The sequence below is a fragment of the Canis lupus genome, chromosome 19, assembly GCF_048164855.1.
Source record: "Canis lupus baileyi chromosome 19, mCanLup2.hap1, whole genome shotgun sequence".
NCBI classification, from domain to species: domain Eukaryota; kingdom Metazoa; phylum Chordata; class Mammalia; order Carnivora; family Canidae; genus Canis; species Canis lupus.
In genome coordinates, this window is record NC_132856.1 from 39,964,412 (window position 1) to 39,982,803 (window position 18,392).

Sequence of the window (18,392 nt, forward strand, 5' to 3'; positions counted from 1 at the left end):
CTGAGTTGGTCATTCAAATATAATAAAAAATAAACATATTCATTTACTTATGTAACAAATCATTACTGAAGTCTTAGTATTTGCCAGGCATTGTATGTGATGCACTGGATATCTAATAAGAAGTAAGTTCACAGACATGCTCTCACATGCTCATACACATAGCCATTGTTTATCAAGAAAGTTAGGAAATCACAGTAGACATCCACATAAATATGAAACACCTCCTTCTAGATACAATTCTTCCTTGATAGGGAGCTCTGAACTCTAACAAGGTAAAACAAACAAACAAACAAACAAACAAACAAACAAAACCACCAGATTTTACAGAGAACAAGGCTGAGCCATAAATAATGTGATGGTCTGCAATGTGACTCTGAAGTCTGTTTGAGTAATCCTGCAAAACTGCTCAGTTTGTCAGGGTTCCCTCTTCTTGATGCTAAGGTAAACTAACAGGTTGGCACTGACCACAGCTGTGGCTGCATTTTCCTGTATTACTCTCACATTTTGTAGCAAATATGTCAATCTGGAAAACTCCTTTAGCGCACGGGAGGAACTCAAGTCTTAGATGAAAAATAGGTTCCATCAAAATTATTATTTCATAAAGCTTAAAGCAAAACATGAAAATCCTGGCTAAGACAATCTTGTTCAAAAATTTCATGTGCTTTGTAAAAATCTCTCAAATCATTCTTTGGGATCTTAAAAAAGGGCTATACACTGCAAAGGGAACTATAGAAGTGGTATTTTTAGCAGCCTTGTGTCTTCCCATTGTGGCAGAATAGGAGCACAACATGAATGTTATATGCATCTTTGATTTATAAAGTCAGAGCTACAACTTATGCCTCTGGGCCCATACAGATAATTAAAGTGCTGCAAAATGAGAATTTTGATTTACTGTAATTACATTCAAATATCATCATAATTAAGTTCATTTTTCAAGAGAAAAGGACTGCACTCCTAGTCAAGGATAGCACAAGCACACAGTTCTGTTCTCATAATGCCAAAGGACAAGGAATCAGTGATTTCTTTTGCTGCTTTACCAAAATAATATCAGAGAAAGGATCTAGAAAAACCTCCTAAAGTCACTGAGGCATTCTAGACAGATGGTTTCTTTCTATTTGTTTCTATTTCTTTTCTCATTTCTATTTCTTTTTGTTTCATTTCTTTCTATTTCATTTCCTTTCTCATTTCTTTCTATTTGTTTCAGAAAGGTGGCCCCAAAGGACCTCCTCAGTGTTTAGACACTTTCACTTCAGAAGCTCTCTCCCAATATTTTAATCTAAATCCCCATTAACTGCAACTTGTACTTTTTCCCTTGTTTTTTTCCTACTGAAGAAACAGTGTTGCTTCTCCCAGACTATACCATCTCAACTCCCTTAACTATCTTCATAGGTCTGCTTTATTTTTTCTTTCTTCCTGAATTATCTCCTGAGGTCTGAATGCTGAGCTCAAAGATGGGTTAAAAAAAAATCACTTTAGCTTAACTAGATTTATAAATGCTTCTGTACATCTGGAGCATTTTCAATAGAAGCTATCCCTGTAAAGTGGCTTCTGATTCTATAGTAACATTGTTTTGAGGTTTTGAAAAATAAAGTTGTAGTAAATGAACAAAATAATCCAATTTTATCTTCCAGAGAAAGTCACATATCAGGTACCTAGGTAATCCCATTTATGTTTAAGAGGTACACTGTAAAAAGAAGAGGCACACTGTAAGCTCTGAGACACCTGACTGTCAGCCATCAATCATGCACCCCATACCAGGGCAGTGGCACTGTGAGATTATCACACCTCCCAGTGTTAATGGGTCTTAGTGTATCTCAGTATCATTGAAGCAAATCAAAGACTCCATGACAATCAAAACTTGTTTAAAGTTGTAGCACAGTCTTGTTTTCTCCTTCAGCAAATAAATTAACCGAAATAAACAAAGCTGCACATTAGTTTTTTTTTTTAACTAAATAAAAAACATTTAGTAAGTCAGAATCAACTTGAAGAATACACAAGGCAATGTGGTATTGTGAGGCTGAGCACCTTCCAGAAGCAGATTACTATGTCTTCTTTGAACTGATGAGTGTGTGATCCTGGAGACCATGAATGACAGCATGGTTATTCAGAAAAAATGAAACTACAGATCAGAGGAAAAGATTCTTCATTTGATATGTGAGAGAGAAGAACTACTTAGTTTGTCTCTCTCTATATGCATTCACTAAAAAACTGCAGAACTGTAAATTTGGTTGATGCCTTTAGAAAATTATACTTCTACATCAGAGAAATTCCCAGTGGCCTTGAATAAGAATAGTAAGAAAGACTTCTTTCAGATTTCGTCTATTATATTAAATAGCTTCTAAAATCTATATTAATAAAAGGTACTTGATTATATTTCTTTAATGAAGAATTCAATTAAAACTATAGCTGATTTCAGTTTTCTTTAAATATTTCATTAAAACTTGATAGAAGCATAAATCAAGTCCTAATCTTCCCAGTGTGTGGGGAGGTAAGAATAAATGCTCGTTTCCAGGGTGACAATATCCACATAGCAGACCCCTGGTTAGAGTCAACAGCAGAGAAGGGAAAGAGAATTTGCACATACTGTAAAAAGGGCACACATTCGTTCTATCTTCTCTGGGTTCCTTGGCCCACCATTCTTGTTCAGTCTCACCAGAAACCGCTCACTGAAATGTAGGAGAGAGAGACAGAAAAATGTAAGGGACCACATGCTCCAGAACAAACAAAAAGGGCATTTATAGAGAAGCCCTAAACACTTTCAGAACAGCTCATCATGACAGGCAAGGCCAAAAGTACATATCTAATGGCAGGACACTATTTTTCTTGCCAAGCAGCATGCAATGGACACTACAAACTGCCTAACAGCTGTTGCTATTTATTTGCTGGTAGTGGCTCTTATCTCCCTAAAGGTGTGTGTTCCCTGAGGGGAGCAATGAAGATTGTATCTTTTATTTTTTTCTCCAAATACCTCCAAAGCTCTAGTCATAATACTAAGCCCATAACAAGCATATACATTCTCTGATGTGAACACTCAAATCATAAAAATATCCATCATACTTGAGCCAAAAGAATCTATATTATCCAATTTACATCTCTTAAGAATAATTTCAGGACTAAGAAAAAAATGTTACAGGGGCTTACAAAATTTGGGCAAAAAGTCAAAGAGAAATAATGTATTATAACTAAAGTTGCAAGGTGCCTGGGTTGCTTAGTAGGTTAAGCATCTGCCTTTGGCTCAGGTCATGATCTCAGGATCCTGGGGTAGAGCCCCACATTGGGCTTCCTGCTCAGTGGGAAGTCTGCTTCTCCCTCTCCCTCTGCTCCTTCCCTCTGCTCATGCTCTCTCTCTCAAATAAATAAAAATAAATAATAAAAATAACTAAAGTTGCAATCAGAATTTAATAGGGCCATTAAAATACTTTATTGCATAAACAACACAGGTTAATTCCTGAAGTAAATTATTGGATTAAAAACCTGAGATACAGTGTTTATGACATCTGCAGAGGTGTCTCCTCATTCTCTTACTCCTGCCTGCTCCTTCTTAGGATTTCCCAATTTCCCATCTCTTCATCCCAAGGCTTCCCCATCAACTGCAACAAGAAAACTGAGCCATGGCAAAGACCAGGTATGTGATTCTAAAAGTAATTTACTTCTCCTGTGCCTACAATCATGTACTCACCACATATATGTGGTATCAGTGAAAAGGTCAATATTAAAATATTGTCTTAGAATTATAAGATTTAATATCAATTTCACAGGTTGCATACTTTGTTCATGTATTCATTTGTTCATTTAGTCAAATAGTTACTATGTTCTGGTGCTAAACATGGGAATACAAATGTTGACAGGATACATACAAGGTACTTTTCTTCATAGAGCTTGTCATTCTGGTAGACATATACAGAAATGAAGCTCAGAAAATATCTGGGCCAGATACAAATGAGATTTTTTTCAGCCAGAAGGTTGGATGGCAACAAAGAGAGAATGCGCATAGAAGGAGCAGGAAAAAGGGCTTTGGTCTGAATCCTGAGGGACGTTGATATTTAGGAAGAAAGAAGTAGAACTAGCAAAGTAGACACAGGGACAAATAGGAAAACAAGAAAAATGAGGAGGAGGTGGGATGCTATGCTAGTCAAGGGAAGAAAATGTCTGAAAGAGGACGGAGGGGTCAGTGAGGTCCAAGGCCAGTGAGAATCACATGAGATAAGCACAAGAGCGTCCCTCTAGCTGTTCAGAACAGAGACTACTGTGATTCTTGCAATAACTGTTTTAGTGGGATGGTAGAAACAGCCCAGTGTGAGGAATAAGAAGTGAGGAGATAGAAACAATGAGTCTAGACTACTCTTTAATAAATGGCTATGGAAAGGTAAAAGTGATGAACTTATATTTGAATAGGTACATTGGGTTGAGGGAGGTCTTTATTAACATGTGGGATAACACATATGTTTATATTTAATTAGTTGTCAATAATTTCAACAGAGCAAAGAAATTTCAACAAATAGTACTCAACAATCCATATGAAAAAAACTAAATCCTTGATTTAGTTTGCCTTGATCCTTGCCTACAAAAGATTAACTTGAATGGATCACAGACATAAATATAACAGCTAAAACTCTAAAATTATAAGAAAACACAGAAGAAAATGAAGACAAGTACCTTTGTATATATTATTCATATTTGTATTTCCGTATTTAGCATAAAAGAGAAAAATCTTTGTGATCTCAGATTATTGAGTATCATGAATCACAACAAAATGATAAACTGAACTTTTCCAGAATTAAAACCATCTTCTCTTGAAAAGACACTGTTAAAGTGCAAAGACAAGCTATCGACTGAGAAAATATTTATAAAAACTCATCTAAGAAAGGACCGTATTAAGAACATATTATGGAGTTCTGAGAGTTCTTTATAAGTAACAACTCAATTTAAAAGTGGACAAAAGATCTGAGTAGATCTTTCACCAAAGAACATACAGGGATGGCAAATAAGCTCAAGAAAACATTAATCATTAGAGAAATGCAAATTAAAAGTATAGTGAGATACCTCTACACACCTATGACAATGGCTAAACTAAAGATGAAGTATGCCAAGGGTTGGTGAGAATGTAGAGCAACTAGACCTCTCATAAACTGTTGAGGGGAAGGCAAAATGGTATAGCCAGTTTAGAAAACAGTCTGACAGTTTCTTATAAAGTTAAACTTAGACTTATTATATGATCAAATCATTCTACTCCTAGGTATTTACTCAGGAGAAATGAAAACTATGTCCACACAGAGGACATATACGTGAATATTTATACCAGCTTTATCACAACAGCCAGATCGCCAGAATAGCCATAAGGAGATGAATGGACAATCCAAATAATGGAATCTCCATACAATGGAATATTCCTTCACAATAAAAGAACTACTAAGATGTATAATAATATGGATGAATCTCAAAAACATATGCTAAGTGAAAGAATCCAATCAGTCACAAAAGACCATATACTGTATGTCTCCACTTATATTATAATCTGGAATAGGCAAACTATAAGGAAGGAAACTAGATCAGGAGTTGTCAGGCCTGAGGAAGGAGGGCAGGGAATGACTGCAAAGGTGCATGAAGGAACTTTCTGGGTGGTTTCACAACTATAAATGTGTTAAAAGTCACCAAACTATGTATTAAAAAGAGCAAATTTTACTATATGTAAATTACAGTTCAATAACCTGACTTCAAAAAAAGATGGGGCACACTGAAGAACATTTGCTTTTAATAGGACAATGTTTGTAGACAGTGAAGTCCTAAAGACAGAGGAAAGAGAAAATAACTGACAAAGGAAAAGGTAGTTCCCACCTCCTTGGGAAAACAGAGAATCAAGGAAAGAATGGAGGAGGAAACAACATGTATAGATACACATAAGTTAGTAGTTTTAGTAATGGAAAGTTGAGGTTTATCAAAGGAACAGGAGATAAGAACATCAAAGTAACATCTTTCTGTTACTGTACTGGATCTATCCTAACATGTATATTTGCATTTAACAATCACCCAGTTAGCTCTTAACTTGATACACGAATAGAAAAACATTGGAAGTTTATGTCTTCTCAAGAGAATTTATCATTACTTCTGCACTCTTTGTTGAAGGAACACCTGCAACTGCTCTATCACATTACCAACCGCTCAAGGACAGACATCTACAAAGCAGGCTGTTGTTGGAGCTGCTGGACATCCACAGAAGGGTATATGATTTGGAGGGGCTACATCAAGCTCTGGTCCAAAGAAAAAGGGTACATAAAGCAAATTCCTGAGTGGACAGGGTTGCTGGCCCTATCAGAACCCAAGAACTTCTCTTTCTCAACAGTGAGAGGAGGCCCCTCAGTTCTCACAGTGCCCACAGGACCTTCACATGTCCTAGAGCCTTTTATGCTTCCGGTTTTGCCTGGCCTTCTTCACAATTTGTGAAACTGAAAATAACTTTTTTTTTCATTTCATAGGGCTGAGGATATACATCTAGTTATTTCCTATTTTGCTAGCTTTTCCAATGGGAATGATAAACAAATAATGCTTTCTGTTAACATTCACACTATTTGAAGGCAAATATCTATCCAATGTTTCCTGAAGTGGCCCTCCCCTGACCAAAAAAAGTGGGAAATACTGCATTAAACATGGTTAAACAGTTTTCTATCCTCTAGGACTTTTCAGAGGCTTAAAATACTATATGTTTTAATATCAATGGGACAGATGACATTTGTCTCCACAAGCTGCTTTTATGTAAGGCAATAGAGTCTGTACAAAGTTTGATAAATGCTGATCAAATCTACTTGCCAATGAGAGCTACAGCAACCACTCACATTTCCCAAAGGTCTGAAAGGAACTGTAGCCAAGAGAGTAAAATTTATTAATGAGATTTTAGGAACATCACCTATATGAGAGCAACAGGTCAATTTTCCTCTTTGGTAAGAAATATGGGTAAGAAAACTTCAATTCTTTCAAAAGAAAAAAGAGATGGTATTAAATTCTTACTTTTCAATAAGCAACATAATAAGAGAACTGCTCCACATTTAGTTGTCTTTATGATGAGCTATGCATGAAGAGTATATGAAGTTATATTAATTTTATAATTTCATATTATTGAGCATGTTGCTACAAATGAATTCCATAATTTGAATCTGTGGCAAGTCTAACAGAGTGTTTCAATTTTAAGATGACTTGATTTTATGAAAGTTCTAATTCACACACTCATACACATCTCTGTCAATAGGAATTCATGCATCCCTACAGCAAATGTTCAGTGGCCACCAATAAGATGCCAGCCTATGTTGAGGCAGAGAGTCTCTGATACTTAGGAAGGATATTTCTTGAAGACTCTGTTTTGGAAATACAAGCATGTTCCTTAAATAAGTTCAGAGGAATTCTTTCAACTCTTTCAATTTAATCTTCATGTTTCTCATTTGGTTCTCTGTGGAGATGGATAGCAACTACTTAACATCTCTTTCCTGATAATCTCCCAGGTGCTTAAAAACAGACAAGTAGCCCCAAGGCCATAATACATAGCACAATCAAACAGATTAAAAAATCTCTAGTATTTCCTCACAGATTCATTTTCCAATTTAGATCATTTGGCTTTATTTTTCAAGTTCTTCAAGTTTTCCCACTTCATTCTGAAGCACAAGAGCAGAAATGCATAAAGGGGTTTCATAAAGGCAAACCAGTACTGTGGCTTTCAAATTTATTTTTAGTATCAGCTTTTTCTCTTCAATAAAACCTTACACTGTTCAATATATGCAAAATTGATAAAGATGGCTACTTTAGCTCAAAGAGAGGAAAGGCTGGGGGTGGGGGAAAGAATCCTCCCAATTTAGGCCTCTCTCCTAACCACCACCTGCCCTGAGACACTTCAGGGCTCCAAAGAATACTTTTGTAACTTTGTAAAATTCAAGGATTCATTCCAGCCTTCTTCCCTCCTTTTCATTCATTTCAACAGGCATTCATGAGCCTCTACCATATTCCAGAAACTGAGATGGATACTGGGAATAGAGAAATGAATGGTGCCTCCCTATCCTCAAGATTTTGAGTCTACTGGGAGACAGACACACATAAACCCAAAATTACAACACAATGTGAAAATGCTAGAATTACACAGAAAGGGGCTACTGACAAATTCTATTGGGATAGGGATAGGCTGCCCAAATGAGATACTGTAAAGTATTCTTGCAATATTGCTAGGCTTTCAGTATTTGGTAAGATGTAGTTAGAGATGAAAAGAAGGGGATTCTAGGAGAGTGCTCCAAGTGCAGATTCTCAAAGGTCTGAGGCAGCTTGATGGTGAAAAGGATTCAACCATGAGTTAGGAGGGCACTGGAGATCTGAGGAGTGGTCAAGGATGCTATGCAACACAGAGTGGACAAATTCAAAGTGGACTTGTATGTGAGTGTTCTCCAAACTTGGCTATTATCAGAAGTAACTGGCAACTTATTAAAATACAGATTCCTGGACTCCGTCCCATGTTTTCTGGATCAGAATCTTTATAGGAGGATGCCTGGGTGGCTCAGCAGTTGAGTGTCTGCCTTTAGCTCAGGGTGTGATCCCTGAGTTCTGGGATCGAGTCCCACATCGGGCTCCTTGAGAGGAGCCTGCTTCTCCCTCTGCCTGTGTCTCGCCTCTCTCTCTCTCTGTCTCTCAGGAATAAATAAATAAAATCTTTATTAAAAAAAGAATTTTATAGGAAAGGACTCAGATTTCTGGAGAGAGTGCAAAAATCTGCATTTTAAAAAAAGTCTCGGTTTTTAGGATTAGCAAGTTTGGAAAATCCCCATTACGCCCTAGAGAGGCCCAGGAAGTTCACCTATGAGAAGCAGTGTTGACCATCCTAAGTTCTTAGAATGATTACTTGGGCCACAAAGTTGAAAGCAAGTTGAACATAGAAAATACTCTGAAGACAACTAGAATAGCCCCAGAAAGCTATGATGCAGTTTGGGAACAGAAGAGAGGAGAATGGATGTAAGATACAAACTGACCACATGCAGTAGTTGACTGGATGTGGTAGTAACCAGGGAAGATAAAAAGTTCAGACATGTATGTTGAATTTGAAGTCTCCGTAGAATATGCAGGTGAAAAAAAAAACAGGAGGATTAAAGCCCAAGTCTGAAGTTCAGGGGAAAAGACATGGGTGGGAGATGAAGCTCTGGATACCCAACAACTTGCTATAGCAACATGCAGCAGCAGCCACTTACTATCTTTTATATACTGGGCATTGTTGTTTTATTTATTTGAGAGAGAGAATGTACAACATGTACAAGGGAGGGGCAGAGAGAGAAGTAGAAGCAGACTCCTCGCTGAGCAGGGAGCCCAATGCAGGGCTCCATCCCACGATCCTGGGATCATGACCTGAGCCCAAGGGCAGACACTTAACCAACTGAGCCACCCAGCGCCCCTGTACCAGGCATTGTTTAAACTGTTTCTTTTCTAGCCTAATTGTATTTAATCCTCATAACAGATATTTAATCTCTGAAGAAACAGAGACAGAGGTGCAAAGTTCCTGGTGTGAGATCAGAAAGTAGAGAGAGAACAGTGAAGTTGGAATTATAATCTGAATCTGTTTGACTTCAAAGCCCATACTTTATCTGTATTTCATCCTGTGAAATGAGCATTGGGAAAAAAAAAAAAGTGATGCGGGAGCGGGAGAGGGATTCCATGGGTAATGCTTGCCCATGAAATACACAGTGAATGTCTGTGTCACATGGGCTCCCAGAGGTGCTGCCTGAAGGAAATCCAGCTAACCCCATAATCCCTATTACCTACAGGGGACACTTAACCCATTTGATTAGAAAATTATATGAACTAGGGGTGGTAGAAGGGGAGGAGGGCGGGGGGTGGGTGAATGGGAGACGGGCACTGAGGGGGGCACTTGACGGGATGAGCACTGGGTGTTATTCTGTATGTTGGCAAATTGAACACCAATAAAAAATAAATTTATTATTAAAAAAGAATTTTGATTGAGATTTCACTGAATCTATATATTGGTTTATGAAGAGGATTTTAATATATATATATAAATAAATATATATATTTAATGTAAAAAAAAGAAAATTTATGCTAAACTCTCATCCCAGTTCTGCTGGTGACACTTAGTCTGTTTGAAGTTTATGGCACTCCCATCCAGGAGACTGAGAGGTGATGGGAACAATGGTTTGCCTGATTTGGAACAAGCAGAGACTTGAATGACAAACAATCCCAGGAAACAGATTCTTTTCATTTTCTCTGAAGCAAAAGAGACACATGAGTAAACCTGTTATCACATATTCTCCAATATGTGATAATAGTAAACCTATTATCACTATTCTTGAATAGTATTTTTCTAATTATACAGCCCCTACAGGGTCTTTAGAAATCATGTACTTCTCATGAAATCAAACTAAATGGTAGCTTAATGATCAGTTATGTGGGAAGCTACAGTTTTTTACTCTAATGATTTACGCTCTCAGTCCAGGATCAAGCTCCCAATTCTAACAACAAAAAGCACATATATGAGTAAATGGGGGTGCAATGAGGGTGAAGTTTTGCTGACAGGACAGCACAATGCTGAGTCAGTTCATCTTTGTCACCTTCAACATTCAAGTCAAAATGCTTCTAAGAAAAGTGTATATCCATGTGGCAAAGTTAGGCAGAGGGAATGACCCTGCCTTTTGTGTTTTTCTAATTACATCTATGGGGTCTAAAGAAGTATCACACCTTTATAGTTCTTAGTTGTAGGTAAAGCAGTCTGAAGTGTTATAGGAAAATAATCATATTAGCCCTTGATGCCAAATAAGCAATGTTAGAACAGTGGTTTGCTTCTCTGTATTCAAGGACAGCTCTTTAGTCTGGCATAGACAAATGCACCCTTCATAGATAGGTCCTTTGGAACTTCTTAAGAGTAACTCAGACTTAGTAGTTCAGAAAGAATGCTAAACAAATAATTTAATGAAGGCTGAAAAAGACCATTTCTCTAAGAACACATTCATCAAGTGTATAGAAGGAATACTACTTCATAATTTATCTGACTGTACTTAAATATATGGCCAAGCACTATCATAGAAAAATAAAGCACTTAAGAGCAAATCACTGATAACATGATCTAATGTCTTTCTATTTATTTATTACAATGTTTCCCAATGTATTTACTATGCAAACTGGAAAGACTCAAATAAATGCTAAAGTGTGCTTACATACTAAGGCTTCATGTAAAAACTGTCTTGGCAGTAATACAGAAAAATGACTGTCTTTTATGAAAGATCATACCCAACATAGTCCAATCATGGTGTTTCCTAATGGATATTCTACTAACTAGAAAAAGATGACCACAAAAATTCACTCTTTCACTAGTAGGTTGTGACTGCAAGTAAAACAAACTTTGAGCAAACGTCACTCTCTCCAGGAATTCAGTGCATGAAACTTTTCAGTCTTCACAGTTATGCTCTGGAAATTTCTATACGGCATAATGTAAATGAAACACACACCAAGGTTTTGAACAGGATGACAGCAATTATCAACGCGTGTACTACATTTTATAAAATTTATCAGCATTTTTTCATACATTACCTCATATGATATGCAGGAACCTGGCAGGAGTACTCCAAGTTTTCAATGGAAAGAGTATCTTCCTGACCCTGCTCCCTTTCTCCCTTGTCACCTATATTTATATTGATAATATTTTGTTCTGTGCTTTCCTGTTCTTTGTTCAGAATATAAACAGTTTTGTCTCTTAAATTTCATTCATTTACTCACTACACGTTTTTCTGTTTGGCATGATATAGAGTAAGAAGAATATATATTCACAGATGGAAGCAAAATCATAGCATTTGCCTGAGGTTTTTCATGGTCTGCTATTTCTCTCTCTCTCTCTCTTTCTCTCTCTCTCTGCTACAGACTTGGGATATTGTAACTACATAAGTCCTCTAAGGATACCAGAATATACATTATTTATATTTATTAGCTTGTTCTTGTCACTATTTCTGCTGTTGTTTCTATGCTTCAATGAGGCTGTTTTGCTGTTTAATATATTATATGTCAAGAGGGAATCCTGATGGGAATAGCAGAGCTTACAGAAACCAAAATAAATATACACAGGAGAAACAGAAAAATCTTGATTGTTTTCCGAGTGGAAGCTAGAAAACTGAGCCAACTTGAAAGCCCAATGAATATTTAAATCCATCAGACATTTTACTAGACATTTTCTAAGCTTTTAAAGAATAACACTGAGAAGCCCAGAAATAATCTCAAGGAACAACAGCAAATAAAGATTTCCTAAGTACTAAAACTGAAAGTATTTAAAAACTCTAATTTTTTTCCAGGAAGTTTAAAATATAGGAACAATGTTCACTGTAACTATGTCAAATTCTCTTTTATTCTTCCTTAATATGGGACAATTAGTGATGTCATTTTTTGATACATATATCTGCTTTATTATCTCAGTTCATTTCAAAATGTGCAGTTGCCGTCACAATTGTCCATCATTACATGTACTGTAGATTTTATATGATTTTAATGTGGTAAAGATGTGCATAAATTGCTATGTCTTTGATTTTTTCTTTCACTTCTTATTTCATGACCCTCACTCAGATAGGCTCATCTGTGCTTGTAACAAAATAAGACCCACCAGCTACCACATGAGTGTGTACTTTCTTCCTTCCCAAGCTTTTCTCCTCACCTGTTTGTGTCCCTGTAGCTCACTGGGGTGCCTGCAGGAACCGATCCCCACCAGATTCAGTAAATGTTCATTGGGGATGGCCACCACTGAGGCAGGCGTGCTGGGTTCCTCGTGGAACCCAAAGTGATGTCATTTTTAAAAAAGATTTATTTATTAGAGGAGAAGTCCAGGGGAGGGGCAGAGGGAGAAAGAGAATCTCCAGCAGACTCTCTGCTGAGTGTGGAGGTGAAAGCAGGGCTTGATCTCACAACAACCTGAGCTGAAATGGAGTCTGGTGCTTAATCAACTGAGCCATGCAGGCGCCCCTAGTGATATTATTTTAAAAATAATATTATAGTAACATAGCTAATAAAGTATAGAGACAAGATTTCTACTCGTGTCTGGATTCTCCAAGCCTGTACTCATTCCCATTGTCTTCCGTGATATATATTTAAATGATGAAAATAAGAACATTGATCAAAAAGCAATAAATCAATTTGAAAGTAACTATACATCTCTAAATATTACATACCTATAAATGTACACAAATGTATACATCTGAGACTAAAAAAGGATTTTCTTGTTCTTAATTTTACTATTTTGCTTCATGTTTTCCCCTCCTCTTGATATTCCATGCCCACAGACTCAATCTACCCACCCTTTCTGCCATGATCCTTCACAACCAGTTCAGGAGATCACTCAGCCTACCAGGTTCTATGCTGTGCCTAATTGTATATTACACAATTAGGTACACAATATGGTAGCCACTAGCTGCATGCAGTTACTAGTATTTAAACTTAATTAAAATTAAATATAATTAGAAACTCAGTTCTTGGTCAGTGTTAAATAGCCACGTGAAACTAGTGGCTACCATGCACACCATAATGTTCTGCCATACATAGAACATTTCTATCATTCTGTTAAGTTCTATAGGGTCTGTGGGGGGTCAGTGGGACAAAAGACTCTGTACTGCATAGCAGCACTATTCCAAGGTACAAAATTATAATGCTAGCAACACTAGAGCCAGTCTGCATAGGCAGGGTTTGAGGGTTGGAGGAAAGGTGTTCAGAGGGCCAGATTTAGGAATGACACTCCCTAGGTGCAGACATTCTTAGTTCCTAAAGCTTAGAAATGGGCATGTGAGAGGTAAGTTGACCTCTGAAAACCTAGCAACCAAAGCATAGATAAGGAGTGGTCTGCACGGATGGGCTAGGCCAAAATTCTGTGAGCCAGGAGCATATGGCCAAAGTGAGACAGTCTGAGACGTCAATAGCCAAGGATATGGGACAAGAATCCAGGAAGTCCGATAGAATATAAAGAAATGCCAGTGAGCACGTCCCATGTGGTCTGCCCTCTGGCCCTTTCCAAACTTTTTCTTGAGAGAGAGGCAGCCTTGTAGCTTCATGAAAGAAGGTGTACTAAGGTCAGAGATTTGTTCTACCTGTGCTTGTGGCTGGGCCAAGACAGCCAGATACTTGTGCAGGCTTGGAATGGGGATTTGGTAGTTTCTGAGTACTTTGATCAGTGTAGGGTGTACAATATTTTTCAGTAAACATAATCTCTTTTCTGCATTTAGAATGCTGCAGCACAAATTCACTACACATGTTAAGACAGACTTAGCTAACTCTTGCCTATCAGCCAGGCTACTCTGGGTATTTTTAAGGCACATATAGAGTCAGACTTTACCTTTCCCATGTCTTGTATGTAACTCCTATAGAGTGAGGTGGACCAAAAATAAATGGGCAGATTCTGAAGCCCAGGTCCTTTAGGAACAAGTCCAGGTATCTTCAGTAACCTTCCATCTCTAGGCAGGTCAACCTGTATTATCACCCCTATACGCATCTTCTGCAAACATAGCTTGAACTATACAGGACTTCCTTTATTTTTTTTTTTAATTTTTTTTTTATTTTATTTATTTTATGATAGTCACACACACAGAGAGAGAGAGAGGCACAGAGACACAGGCAGAGGGAGAAGCAGGTTCCATGCACCGGGAGCCCGACGTGGGACTCGATCCCGGGTTTCCAGGATCGCGCCCTGGGCCAAAGGCAGGCGCTAAACCGCTGCGCCACCCAGGGATCCCCAGGACTTCCTTTAAACAAAAAAAAAAGATTTCACTTATTTATGAGAGAGAGAGTGTGCGTGCGCCAGCCAGGGCTCCTCTCCCTGTATTTTTTTTTAAAGATTTTATTTATTTATTCATGAGAGACACACACACACAGAGAGGCAGAGACACAGTCAGAGAGAGAAGCAGGTTCCATGCAGGGAGCCCGACTTGGGACTCGATCCTGGGTCTCCAGGATCACACCCTGGGCTGAAGGCGGCACTAAACCGCTAAGCCACCTGGGCTGCCCAGGACTTCTTTTCTTAAAAAAGAAATCTTCAGTACTGCTCCAGCTCTGCAGATGAAGCTCATAAGCTTCCACCTGGCAGACCAGACCCTCTAGCATTTGTCCTCTGTCTCCCTAGATTCTTTTACTTCTATCAACATACCTTGTTTCAGGCCAGATGGGCCTGCTTGTCTTTCTCTAAAAAGCATTCTTTTTTCACTACATCCTATCTTTCTACTTTCCTCTTCTGCTCAAACTCTGCCTATGCTTTGAGGCCTAGCTCAAACATGCAGTGTAATGAAGGCTTCTTTTTTTTTTTTGTAATGAAGGCTTCTATGGCCCTGTCAGAAAGCATCTGTCCTCCACTAACATCTAACCATTTATGGCTATGCCTGTGACAGGCTAGCATTAGAGCTGGTGTGTACATATGTGACACCTTCTCTGTGCAGAAAAGAGTTAACATAGCAGGCCTGAGGCTGTTATCTTAGAAAGGTATGCTTTCAAGGTTAGCCTTTGGCTGACATCTGGGAATTTACTTCTTAAAGAAGTAAACAGAACAGTTAGGGGTGGCTCACTGTGCCTAGACTGTTTTTGTGGGCAATATGGCTTATGCTGAACATCGGCTTCCTTTCTGGGAATTCTGTACATGGTAATCAAAGAGTGCCTATGTGACAGCTCCCTATAAACATGGGATAATGAGTCTTTAATGGACTTCCTAGGGGAAAACACCGCACAGATATTGCTGCACTTTCAAATGCTGGAAGAGTGTGCTCTGTGTGATCCCTTTACGTGAAGGAGAAACCATAAGTAAGCCTGCACATGGATTCTTCTAAGCTTTGCCTGTGTTTTTCTCCCCTATGATCCAGCTCTGTATCCTTACTATGTCACTGTAATAAACCTAAGCTATGGATACAGCTATATGCTGAATCCCAGAAGTCCTTTTAATGAATGACCACTAGGGGTTGTCCTGAGGTTCTCTAACATATCCTTTAAGTCCAGCGTCCTTATCTGCAAAGTAGCAGGACAGTGTCTCCTGCAGCCCTCAAAGAATCAAGCATAGAGGCTTACAGCTTACAGAGACTTACTAAATAAAAATAAATTTTACCTAATGAAATCTTGACTTCTAATGACTTTATGTTTTTAAGGACAACACAATTAAAATATCAAGGTAGCTGAGAGCAAAATAAGAAATAATAAAAGGGTAGTTTTCCCCACAGAAGGCTCCTATCTGTACATACACAGCTTTTTTTCCTGCTTTAAAGGCTCTCAAGAGCTTCACAGCAATAAATGAATATTCTGAATGTGCCTGCTGCCGCCATAGGGCTCTGATGATATCTTAGCATCATGGAATCTCTCTGCTATCCTGTCACCCAGGCAAAGCTGGCAAAGATCATGCTACTTAAGTCCTAGGGAAGACTGCCTGCCAGGTGCCTAGCAAAAGCAGGGTCTCTGTGGTGGGAAGAATCTTTGCAGCGACAACCAATCTTTATATGCCCTTCCTGTCTTTCACAAGCCCAGCTAAAGCATATAAAGAACACTGATGTTTAGATTCAAGAGCAAAGCTTAAACATGTATAATAAAGATGATAACTGTGAATATTTACTGAAATTTACTATCTTCTAGGGCCTTGTTCTAGGAACTGTATTGTCACTTTAATTACGGAGACACTACTATTTTGTTTTTTCAAACAAAAGGTCTCACATATTTATTACTGAACCAACCTACTGGTGCAGCAGCAAAGTAACAGAAAAACCATCTTCTCAATAAAACATGTTGTTCAGGTAGTAGTGATGTTTACAGAGTGATATGATGCGAGCAAGTGACCTCACACAGCATAAATATGTGTGCCATCTCATGTGTGATTCCTTATAGACCCAGCTTGGTGGTACTCCAATGTCTCCTCTTGGAGTTATACTTGATTTCATTACCAATTTTCATCCAAATCCATTGGGGAATGTGATGATTCTGCTTTTGTTTCTTGGCCAGGAATCACCTGATACTGATATTTCTGTGAGAAGATATGGCAAAGAACAGTCAACTACACACACTACAATGGGGGAGAAAAGGCGAGATACTATTTTATAGTTGAGCAAATGAAGGCACAGAGGAGTTAAGCAGTGTAGCTTAGGAGGCAGCATTAACCATAGTAAGATAGGTAGGCTTGCTCTGTCAGGAGTGTGAGTTCAGAGTTTAACACAAGGGCAAGGACAAACTTTGGAAATCAAGTCCAGGAATCTTGATAGGTCCTGACTTACAGGAGTGAGGCGAGAGAATCTCAGGCAGAACTGGGATTGGCGATGAACCATGGGTGGGTTGAATTATCTTCAGGGGCAGTGGGATAAAGCCACAGACTGGTGATGGATGATCACACCCTGGTCAGAATCAGAGTGTGGAGCCAGAACTGACAGATGGAATAATGTGGATGCCAAGGCATAGCTACTAAGATAGCACAGGACCTGTTCCTAGGGGGCTATTTCTGCCTTAAAGGGGAGTTCTCAACTTGTGATCAGACAGGTTTCAGAAGCTCTGTGTACCCTCAGAAGATGGATGTAAAGGGGTTATGTTAATTGCTTGTGTGCACAAGCAATCTTCCAAGAATATAGTACCAAAGGATCCTGTTCTCCTCACTGGTTTACATCTGTGTCTTCATTCATCCATAAATCTTGCAAGCCCATGTGCGATACCAGGATGCTCTTCTGGGCATGGGAAGCTCACTGCAAGGTGATTCCTCCATTTTCTCTATAGCCATATATATATATTTTACTTTTGGCCCTACACAAATGTCACTAACCAATTAAGATAAATTAGGTCACTTGTAATTCTGAAGCTATCCATATGGTACTCAGCCTTATCAGTTTAAGCTATAATATACTCCACAAATTTCTTTTTTGTTTTGTTTTGTTTTAAGATTTATTTGAGAGAGAGACAAATTGTAGAGTGTGGGGGAAGGGCAGAGGAAGGGAGTCTTAAGCAGACTCCAAGCTGACTGGGGAGCCTGATTCGGGGCCCAATCCCATGACCCTGAGGTCATAACCTGAGCTGAAACCAACCAAGAGTTGGACACTTAACCAATTGCACCACCCAGGCAGGTGCTTCCATCCCACAAATTTCTTAATGGAAGTAAAAAGACGTTTCAGTGCAGAAATTCAAAGCAAACCAAGAAGTAAAACAACTTATATTTCAGGGTTTCTGAAGCAAATAAATGTTTAATTTTTGACCTCAGTTTTTCCTTCAGCTTTTCTCTTAAATCTGGGCTGCTGATGTGCTTCCAGTGATAGAACATTCAAACATCGAGAATCTGTATCTTAGGGGATTGCTGATGGAGAAATCTACTTATTTTTGGAAGGTATGGTAGGCAGTCACCAAGTACAGATCCCTTGGCTGCTGGAATCCATGACTATGACCATTAAGTCTCC

The 18,392-nt window shown here is 38.5% G+C and overlaps 1 protein-coding gene across 16 annotated transcripts in view; it reads right to left on the bottom strand.

The window, feature by feature from the left end:
* Positions 1-18,392, bottom strand: part of DOCK3 (dedicator of cytokinesis 3) — a 502,472-nt gene that overhangs the window by 124,508 nt on the left and 359,572 nt on the right. For 15 of the 16 annotated variants that reach the window (XM_072786067.1, XM_072786064.1, XM_072786059.1 and 12 more), the window contains one exon: positions 2,585-2,666. The exons of the other annotated variant lie outside the window; for it this stretch is intronic. In XM_072786067.1, the coding sequence (XP_072642168.1) occupies positions 2,585-2,666 (82 nt within the window). The remainder of the gene's footprint in view (positions 1-2,584; positions 2,667-18,392) is intronic. 16 annotated transcript variants of the gene reach the window in all.